This window comes from Tuber melanosporum, assembly GCF_000151645.1.
Source record: "Tuber melanosporum whole genome shotgun sequence assembly, scaffold_80, strain Mel28".
Classification (NCBI taxonomy): domain Eukaryota; kingdom Fungi; phylum Ascomycota; class Pezizomycetes; order Pezizales; family Tuberaceae; genus Tuber; species Tuber melanosporum.
The window spans coordinates 181,012-192,204 of record NW_003299129.1 but is presented as its reverse complement, the minus strand read 5'-3'; the positions used below and the strand labels follow the sequence as shown (position 1 = coordinate 192,204).

Here is an 11,193-nt window from a genome sequence, read left to right as displayed (position 1 = left end):
CCAAACCGTATCATAAATATGGCTCCCTCTAGCTCTAGGGGTCGGTGAGGTGATGGTGGTGGTAACTGGTACTAAAGTTTGGTAGGTTTGAAAGCCTTATTGGAACTCATTGAAATTCTTGCCATGCTGGAGCAGTAGTTACCTTAATGCCAGCTATAGCAGCAGGTCTAGACAAAATTGACAAAGTATTGGGGGCAGTAGTTGCGGGGAACAGTTCCCACTTGTCAGCATTTATCCCCTGAGTCTTGGCTAGTGTTACTGATTCCTTCTCACTACCCAATTCTCTGGCAGCCTTTCTTCTTCTTCTAGCAGCACCACTCAGGCACCTGCTATGTCTTCTCCTCCTCACCTTCTTCCCCCTCTTCCGCCTCATAGACAGACTTGCCTTTGCCATATAAGCCACTCATAGGACGACTCCCCTATCACTGGAGGAACTACTACTGCTGGACTGGTATAGGGAGGTGGCTAACGTGGGGTGCGTAGAAGTTGCCTACTTTTGTGAAGTGGCAGGTGGTTTTGGCATGTATGCCATCTGTTTTACTACTTCTGTAAAGGAGGCTTTAGTAGTAGGAGCCGCTATAGGGGGTCTTCTTTCCATTAGGGGGGTAGGGGGTGGTACCGCCTCCAAAGAAATAGTAGGGGTACTGCGGGGTACAGCAGGAGAAGGGTAACGGCATGAGGACAACTTACCCTATAGGATCTCTATCACTTCCCCTTGTTTGCCAACAATATCAGCTAGTACCTTGACTGCCCATTTTAACCGGTAGACCCGTCCCCAGTAATTTACCGATCCTTCTCGACCTTCATTCTCAAATGCCACGTCCTGGTTCATCCAAACCCAGATATCATAGACCATATCATCCTCAAACCATCTAGATACTAAGAAGAAGGGGGGCTGAGTATTACCAAAGTGGATATTCTCCAGGCTTTCCAATATGAACCTGATTATGCTACCCAAGTGGGGTCCAGGGGAGGGAGTCCTACCTACATCTAATATTTCACAAATACCTATCATAATTGAGTCAGCCTATGCCAAAGAGGAGTCGGCGGCCACGGGCTAAGTATCTGGAAGTTGAACCTCCAATGGGGTCTGGGTGTCGTATGAGATCTTCAGAAAACCTTCTAAATATCGAGCAGAAAAAAATATCCAACGTTCATCAATGGACAGGAGTGATAAAGCTACTACTGGAGAGGGGGTCTGTATACTATTGCCCAAACCTGTCATCTCAGAGTTGCATCCATTGTCCAGGCCCATGGGAGTATCCCTGACCAATACCTTGGAGGTGGATAGGATATCCTGGGTTGCCAATGGTACTAGAGAAGGGGATGTAGCCTTGAGAGTTGATGGAAGAACTACAAGGGAGGGAAGGGCCAATCACCTATGATAAACGCCTAAGAGCAGGCAAGAAAGAGCTGAAACGATTTGTTTCTTCTTCCCTTCACTAATATTGATGGCCCTTAACAGCTGAGAACTAAGGAAAGGGGTAGGAAAACATTTAGAGGAGAATGCCGACCATGCCCCACATAGTATTTCAGCAGTATGAAGATTGTAGTACACATTATTGGGGTCATCCAGCATGAGCTTTGGGTTCTCGTAAAGAGCCCATTTACTAGAAGACAATCAATCTAGGAAGAAGGTGGTAGAGGAGCCAGTCCTGCAGGTAAGGTCCTGGTAGAGGAAGCTGGGTATCTTGTCTATAGTACCACTGTGTGATGAGGGGTAACAGACCAAGAGCTGGCCTCAACTGCAGTGGCAGTCGAATTATCTTCAGTTAGAGGAAGAGAGAATTCAGGGACAACAGGCTGGGAATCTTTAGGAGGGGAGGGTTTGGGGGCTGGAGAGTATTCCAAGATGTGGTCAAAGTTGAACCGAACCAAAAGTCCTGTGGTTGAGTCCCTGTTCAAGCCACATGTGGCTGAACATCCTATCCCCATCAGAAAACCCTACACCAAAACCTCCACTTCTTTCATCATAGTAATACTCAAGACAGCGACTACTTACTAAACCTCATTATTAGACTATGAGTTCACTGCATTCTGACACCCATGGCAGTGGTAAAACTATAGGAAACTAAAGTCTTCTTTGGCACAACATACAACTGTATGGTTGTAGAGATGAGGACACAGTCAGCCTCAGCAGCAGGCACAAGAGACAGGGCAGCACGGGTACTCTCAAGTGAGGGGGAAGGATTGGAGTCTAACCAAATGGGAGACAACATCCTCGAAGAGGGAAGAGAATCCATGGAGGAGTAGGCCATCGAAGACAACATCCTGGCCCAAGACTACACCCATTGATTAGTGGGACCAGGCTACAGATATCTCACACTGAAGTGCCTTCTAAAGCAGAACAACTAACTTCTAACCAATCACTCAAATGAAAAAATACAAACAAATGCAGTAATAAAAGATTTATTGCAAGCAAAATATGGTAAAGTATTGGTATACCCACTTCCAAGACGAGGTAAAAGCAAGAATGAGGAAAGTACTTAGAATAAGGCATAAAGAGTCCACCCTCCTTAGCTATACTGTCCTTCTTATATAGTGCTTTTCCCACCCCTTGTCATGTGACCCCAAGTAGTCATATATGCAAAACCAAAATATAACAAAAAAGTCATATGACCTAAAATGATCATATGCGCAAAACCTATGACCTCATACTAAGGTCATGTATGAAATATAAATCTTATGTGCAAAGCATACCCACAAGACATACTTACAAGGCATACTCGCCAAGCATACATCCCATGAGTCATAATTGAGTCATGTACGAAATATAACAAATCATAATATAACAAGTCATATGGCCGAACTGGTCATATGCACAAAGGCCTATGACTCATAATCATGAGTCATGTAAAAATGCTTTCCTTGCTAAGCCATGTTTATGACAGTAATACCTGTTTGAAGTTAGAAGTATTATGTGAGGTTACTTGTACTTATAGGCCAGGTATCAGAAGTCTGTTGCCCCAAAAGTATAATAGTATTATAGAATTGTTATGGACTCTAAGATACTAGTCTGAGATCACTATAAGACCTACTGCTAGGATGTTTGACTGTAGGTAGCACCTATTGATAGTCAAGCTCTGAAGGGGTCTATTGGGGAAGCTACATAGTTATGATCCAGGATAATATGGAATAGAGTAGAACCGAATAGATGTTTAGGGGCTGTGAATACTTGTAGAAGATTAAGTATATATGGGTAGAGTGTTCCATAGTTGGTATTGCATCAATTCAGACATGACAGCCTACCACTAACATATCCGTAATAAGAAGAGTTTTTACTCCTGCAATTACATTGTAGATACAGCAGCTAACACACTTCAGTCAGGTAGATGTTAGCAAACTACAGAGTAGGTTCACTACAGAGAATCTTTCGTTCAACTCAGGAAGGTTAGCTAGACAGCCCGTGGGAGTTGGGTGCTTGCAAATGCTGAGTAGTAATAGGAAGGCACTGGCTGTGTATGAAATCTACTTAAGCATATACGAGTTCTCCTCTACTGTTAGGCAGAGACAACCTGATAAACTCTAGTGTTATCTAGGCCAAAACACAATTTGTTTTTGTTGAGAGATTGTCTAGTACAGCTTGAACTTCACTCATTTCGTTTATAACTAACAAGAGTGAAGTAAAATAGATGAGGTAGAATTAAATCGTGAAGACAATATTAAATTGTTAAGATCTCTTCTGCGTTAGTTGTAGATGTCTAAAGCTTCAGAGGTACTTCGATATTTATATTCCACATCTGAGTATTCACAGACTATATCTATTTATTATACAACTATGTACCTTTCTGATAATAACTCGTAATGTCAGGTATTCTTGAAAGGTGCAAACACCAAAAGACCCTGAAAATCACCATACTCTCTTTAGCAATTACTATATAATGAACTGGAAACCATACCATTTCCAATAGTAATTATCCGATCATTAGAGTCTGTAGACTTATAGCCTAGTTCTCAAGTCAAACTAAGTTGGCCCCAATTGTCTTGGTTATTGATGAAATGATCAGTTTTATCTGTATGTTGTATCTGCAAAGGTAGTCGTAATCACAACCTTTCTAGGTCACCTGACTTCAAACCTTCATAACTTCTTACCCAATTGATCGATATCTTCTGGAGAATGTCCTACTAATTTGCAGGAAGCTATTCCACTGAATTGACAAATAATTCCTTGATTGGCAACTCCTGGTTACTCTGGGTAACAGGGTTTCAATCACTGTTATAGTATTAAGAGTAATCCCATAAGCAAAAACATGTTCCGAAACTTAGTTGTAATACTCTGTAAAGTCTATTGACTTTTATAATAGTGTCTCTCTATATTCTACACTCTTCTGATTATTGTAGAGTAGATGCGAATGTATTGGTTTCTCATTAAGATCCTTTATCATTCGATACTATCTCTTTATGCAAAAACGTCCTGTTACCTATGGCCCATACCAAAGATGTTACATATTTGAAGTCTAGTAACTCTATGAGTAGTTGACGGATTTACTCTGTTCCACTTCTCAGACCTAGCCGAAGGTCCCTCCTCATAATTCCCACAAACAGGATCTGGTCAGACAGACAGCAGCAATGTATATAGTATTATTCCGATACCTTCAATTCTATATCATTATAGTCACAGGACGCAACTGAGACTGATATGTATGATGACATGTGGGCCCTATTAGGGGGACAAAGTGGGGTGTTAGAGACAAGGAATTCCAATTCTGGGTGGGGTTACCCTACTTAGGGCAATTCCTAGATATCAGATCCCGGTATTCCTAGCATCTACTCTGGCAATCAACTACCTCGTGAGATCAGGACTTAATTGAATAACACTGTGGCATAATAATATTTATTAATTTTTACTGCTTTGTTTCTTCAGACTCTATTGCTGAGACATTGAGAGTTTATTATATTTGTTTGAAGAAGAATTTATCTCAGTGAGGTTACAATCTCGTGATCCATCTTTAGTGAGGAAGTCCACATTAAAGAGATATCAATAAGCATTATCCAAAGTGATAACAAAGACGAGCCATCTTGGAGCTATCAAGATATCAACTACTGGAGAGATAAGATAATTACTTGTTGAAGAACTAATGTACAGAGAGGGATCGTTACAATTGTTATGTCCAAACCATCCAGTATTTTGAAAACCATTAGTGTTTGTACTATTTCACTCCATAGATCTGTCGACATTGTAACTGATTAACTCCAAATTGCAGTTGTTTTCACACTTGTAGTTTCACTTGCCCACAAATTTATTGTGCGTGAACTAAATAAACTGCGATTCAACAGAGGAAAATCTTCGGCAATGATAACCATACTTACCCACCAATCCACTATCATGAAAACCAAGAAAAAAATTAAAAGATATAAATAGATAGTAGAAAGTAATATTTGGTATACTATTCATCAGCCTTAATAATTGCCTCAATTCTATCCACCATTGATCTAGCTAAAGTATTAAAAACCTTTAAGTCAAAAAGTTCCCAACAATGAGTGATAATCTCTACTATTGCCTTCTTGACAACATTGATATCACCCTTCATAAGATATAGCTCAGAGTAGTGCTTGCAAAGCTTACCTTTCACCAGAGACCAAATATTTTCAATTGGATTGAAATCTGGTGAATAGGCAGGAATTTCTATCAGTGTAATTTCCTACCCTCTGAGCCATCTCCTGAAAGGCAAGTGAGTCTTAGCATTGTCAATAATAAAAAATACCACTTCTTCTCCAGCTTTTTCTCTGATATTCTTCCATATTCCTAGAAAGTCATAAAAATCATAAACGTCAATAATTGACTTCCCAGTAACTCCACCCTGAGTACAAAAAGGATCAGGAAAAACAGGCAATAACAGACCATGAGTTTGACTATAAAAACAACCAGTCATCATCTGATTAATCTCGCTCTTCCCTCTCCTAGCCTTAGGTTAAATACAATCCTTATTCTATTTCTCATATGGGAATCTGAAAATCTATTTTCTCCTCTTTTGTCATGAATGTGGCTTGGTAAGGAAAGGTTTTTTACATGACACATAGTTATGAGTCACAGGTATGTTATTGTTTCACATATATGACTCATTCAAGTCAGATGATTTGTTATGTGTGGGATTTATGATACTTTCGCACATGGCTTAAATATGAGTCATAGGACGTGTACCTGATGAGTATGCCTTGCGAGTGTGCCTTGCAGGTATGCCTTACACATATGATTTATGTTTCACACATGACCTCTTTATGAGGTCATGGGTTTCGTGCATGTAACTCAGTCGAGTCATATGACTTGTTTAATATATTATGATTGGTTTATGAGTTTACACATGACCTCGCTATGAGGTCATGGGTTTTGAGCATGTGACTACTTTTGTCACATGACTAGTTTATTATCATTTGGTTTTGTACATGTAACCACTTTGGGTCACATGACTATGGGCGTAAAGAATACTATATAAGGAGGTCGATGCAGCCGAGGAGGATAGGTTCTTCACGCTTTGTTCTAAGTACTTTTTCTCCTGCTTTCACCCTGTGTCAGTAGTGAAGGTTCAGTGTCGATCCAATCAGAGCCCTTGATTTCTATCTCACGATAGGCTTCAAGTCTTTAACTTCGAACACCTTTCAGAGACTTCATTATTATACCTCCTCCTATATTTGCTAGAAGTCTTTTCTTCCTTCTACTTACTCTTTCGGTTGTTCACTATAGTCGCCTCCTCACGGTTGCAATGGCTAAGCTAGCCTCCGCCCACTCAGCCACGTCCGCTTTACTTTCATCGGTGGTTCTGTCTCGTACCATCGAGAAGAACCTCGCCCTAAAGGCTAAAGTCTCTCGCCTTTAGCATCACATCTCCATCCTTTCTCAGCGATTTCATCGCGCTGAGAAAGAGATATCTGCCTTGTCAGCTGCCCTCGAGAATGAATGTACTATTAGTCGCGGTTATCTCACGATGTTGGCGGCTGAAGTTCCCACGGTTATCCCCTCTTCACCTGTCCCCTCAATCGCTTCGATTACTACAGTGGTCTTGGTTGGAGAGGGTGAGCTAGACTCTGAGACTTCTCAGGGTCCAGCGGAGGAGCTCTCTCAGGGGAATATTGCGCCACAGGTTATCCCGGCCCCTCCTGCAGCTTTAGTTATGGTTAGTGGTGTGGGTGGACTGGTTCCTGATTCGTTGGATCCAGTTGAGGCGCTTGCTCCTGATTTGGGTGGGATAGATCCTGGTATAGTAATACCAGCCACAGTGGTATCACCCCCTTCACGGGAGCAGGTGCCTGAGTCCTCTGGAGCTGAGCCTGTGGCTGGTCGAGGTAATGCCTTTAGTGGTATCCCTCCTGTAGCAGTGGGTGGTGATGAGAGTAGCCCGTTCACTCCTGTTACTAGACCTGCACTTGGGAGTTAGAAGAGAAAGAAAAACAAGAAGCGCCGGGTCAAACAAGACCAGAGCTCACTTGTGCCACTTGTTCCTGACTCGGAAGGGTCATCGCCTTCACCGGTTCACTACTGCCAACCGGCTACTACAGAGTTCGCGGCGGGTTTGCCGACTGCAGAATAAGCTGAGGAGTTAGAGGAAGAGTTGAATACCTGGGCTTGTTCTGTCAAGTGCCAGCAGCTTAGGGACTATCTCATTCTGGCTACTTCCATCGAGGTTTTTGGGCTGCTGCAAGTGCGGTGCCCCCCTGATTCTCTACGACGGTTCATACCCCCTCGGCTGGGGAGCCTTTTGCCCTGTAAGTCGGCTTTCCCTCAGGTCTACGTACTTGGGAGTTGGGTGTTTCTTTTGTTTGGGAATGGGGATGGATGCTGGGGCGGTCAGCGGGGTGTCCCAGAATCATTGAGTGGGAGTACTCGGGTGGGTTTCTACTGTGGAGGAGGTTTTTACAGGGTCAAATTCAAGTGGCGGTAGTGGAATTTTTGTATTTTGTACGAGTAACTTGGCTGGCTGGTAGGCTGGGCTGAGGAGGGTTTTTCTTTACTGTTGATGGCTTTGTATTTAGTGTTCGTGTTGGGGCATGGTGTGGCCATGTTTGAGGTATGGTGTTGGAGGTTTAGTTAGTTTGTAGTTAGTGGTATCTGGGATGCGACAACCTGGGGGCCTGGCCCAGAGGCTCGTCGTATGCCAGTATTGGCAGTACGAGTTTAAATAAAATTAAATTGAATTCTAAGTACTTTTCCTACTTATTACTTTAACAAATATAAAACACCTTTACGATCTTTATCTTTATTGCAAAGTTATCATTACACCAAGAAGAGCTCTTCATGAAGAAGAGTTAGAGAAAGCTTACAATAGGCATTCCTGGTGGAAGATAGTGGTCTTGTACTATTGGTTATATAGGCAGAGGCCTAGTGCTATAGTAGGACTAAGGAAAAAAACAAGAGAAGAGGAGAAGTATCATTCCCAATCACCAAGAACTAACTATCCAAGGAGGGATCGTTACATCTTTCCTCTTCCCCTTTCTACAGCTACCTCATCCCCCCACATTGCCTTTCTTCTCCACATCTTCTTTGTCCAATGCCTGTGAGCTAATGCCCATTCAAACTTCTCTTAAGATAGATCCTCATCCAAATATACTCTCTCTTGTGCCATCTACTTTCTAAGATGCTTTTTTTCAAGTCTTCTCCTTACTGTCCTACTAGAAACATTGGGAGCAACTTGTTCAGCAATGTCAGAATAGGTAGTATGGTGATTTTTAAGAGCTTCCTCCACCATAGCATTATCCTGTGACTTGGTAGTTTTAGGATATCTTCCTCTACTCTTAGTTTCCTTGCCCTCTTGATCTTGCTTTGTACTTGTGTCTCTGACAGTAGTGTAGGAGATATTAAGGTAGTGGGAAATTTGCTGATATCTCATCTGAGGCTCGTGTAACCCGAGAATCCTCCCCCTGGGAAACTCTGAGAGATATGTGGAGGGAATAGGCTTTTTGGCATGACTGCAAAGAATTGGAGGCATAGTTTATTGAAAAAAAGAATTGAGCAGAATGGTTTCTTCTTGGTTGACTTAGAGCAATTATTTTAGGTACTGTTGAGAGTGCGAGGTGTTGAAGAGGTGTGGATTGCTACCGATAGTTGAATCACGGTTAATTTTGTCAATGTACAATACTCAAAGCCATCATCATTATTGCCAAGTATTCTAATCCTTCAAAGGTAGACTTCTCACTATTTGTCTGGGCTATCAACTAGTCTCTTCACTACACTCACCCAAGAACTGAAACAAAACCTGCAAACCGCCTTTTTTCTCGTTTTCCAGTTTCCACAGTTTCATTCAGTTTAGCGTTTCCAGTACACCACAAAACCGAAGAAACCGAGTGAAACCGGTTGGCGTGAGACCACCTAATATGTTTTTGCCAAGAGCATGGTGTTTAAAAGGTTTACTATGATACCATAGCTAATTATCCATCTCTTCTCTCTCCTACCGTACCGGTACGAGTAATGTACTCGAGCACAGTACTGGTACGGTATCCCGCTGCTAAATGTCATCCTGCAGCACACATCTAAGCAAGGGCAGCCAATCCAATCTACACAGGGATTTTTCCCTTTCTTTCTTGCTTTCTTTTTCCGCTCCCTTTTCCGCCCTCGGAAATCCGTTCCTGAAAAAAACAAAATTTCCCCTTTTTCTTTCCTTTCTTTCGAGCCCATGACGAACAGATGGAAAGGTCAAAGCCATGACATGGTCTGGCAAGTGGAACCCGGAAGTGTGAGCAGGCGGGGTCCGGCGGATGTAACCGCCTTTTTTGTTCTCATGCTCATGGCTGAGGGGAAAACCTCAGCTCCCGGGTTCGGCACCGTACCAGCATTTTGGGGAATCAGGTACTGTACTAGCACGGTACGAATACTCGAGCACAGTAGAACTATTCCAACCTACCGTGCACAGACGATAGCCGCATCACAAAGTTGCAAGGCGCCGCCGCGACTTCATCGGGAGGTCTTCGCTTCACCCTCCTAAGGGTAGCAAATAAACATACACACATACGGTAGTCTAACTCTTGGAACAGGTGGACCTTCTTTGACAAGCTGGACCATTTACAAGTACCGTATGATAAGTTCTGTACTGTACCGTACTTGTGTCGAACCCCCACATCGGAACTTACGTTCTGAATTTTGCGAATGACCTCTTCTTGCTTGCTTTCTTTTCTGCTGTTCCCTTGTTACTTTTTTAGTCTCACCTGGCTCGGGGCGGTGGGGGCACGCCCTCAATTCCTATCACCTTTCTGGCTGGATAAGATAGGATATAGTAGTTAGCTAGTGAGGGAGGGGGGAGTTTCTGGCTGGGGTTGTTGTGAATGAAGGAAGTGTTACAGAACAGGATCTAGTCGAGTAGTTTTCTCTGCTGGGAGCACTCTACTGCGTCGTGCTGTCTCGAGTACAGTACGATGCGGTAAGTTGACGCAGCCGGGATTGTTAGGAATGGACCCCACGAGGACAGGATTGTGCTGCCGGGAGGATTGGCGGTTGGCAAGGTACCACCGGTATGCACAGTCGCGCCTCGCTATCTCGGGCGACCTAAGAATCTGTCCGATACCAGTACACCGGGTGATCCTGGGCAAGAGGTTAGGTTCTGGCACAGAGAAATTTGGGACCCAAAGAGATTCATAATATGGGACAGCTTGGTACTCGAGTACCGTATGCGGATTATCGAGATCTGGGATAGCGGCAGGGTGTATGAGTGTACTATAGAGTACGGTAGGATGATGATGGTGGTATCATAGTTAGAATACCGGTATTGTACCGGCATGCGCGGTTGGTACAGTACCGGTACGAGTACTAGTACAATCGTGCTGGACTTGTACTTGTAACCTTAGATCCCCGAGCTGCAGACGGTACCTTATTTTTCTGCTGTCAGCTGCAGGTATGATAAAGTTTTGGGATCAAATTTCTTTCCCTTTTTTCCCTCTCCCTTTTTCCTTTCTTTTTTTCTCTTCTTTCTTTTTTCCTTCTTCTTTTCTTTTCACTCACTTTGGCACTATGCGGCCTATGCGGTTCTCTCGCCTTTCTCGCATCATGTGCGTCGCCGATTTGGAGATCGGGAGATCTGGTGGGAGGAGTTGTCATGAGAGGAGGGAGGGGTGATCAAGTGAAAGGAGGAGTAAAAAAGAGGTGGGGGAGGATGGGTCTAAGTACCGTAGCTTATGCCGGTACCGGTATTTTGTAATTTAATTCTCACCTGCTCTGTCGAGCACCGATCACATATATAGGTAGATAGAAGAATTATAACTAGAAAGAAA

General features: G+C 43.1%; 1 protein-coding gene; it reads left to right on the top strand.

Moving 5' to 3' along the window:
- Positions 1-9,336: 9,336 nt before the first annotated feature.
- On the top strand, positions 9,337-11,193 carry GSTUM_00011230001 (uncharacterized protein). XM_052355836.1 has 1 exon: positions 9,337-11,193. The coding sequence occupies exon 1, from the start codon at positions 9,606-9,608 to the stop codon at positions 9,912-9,914; it is 309 nt and encodes a 102-aa protein (XP_052211801.1). The 5' UTR covers positions 9,337-9,605; the 3' UTR covers positions 9,915-11,193.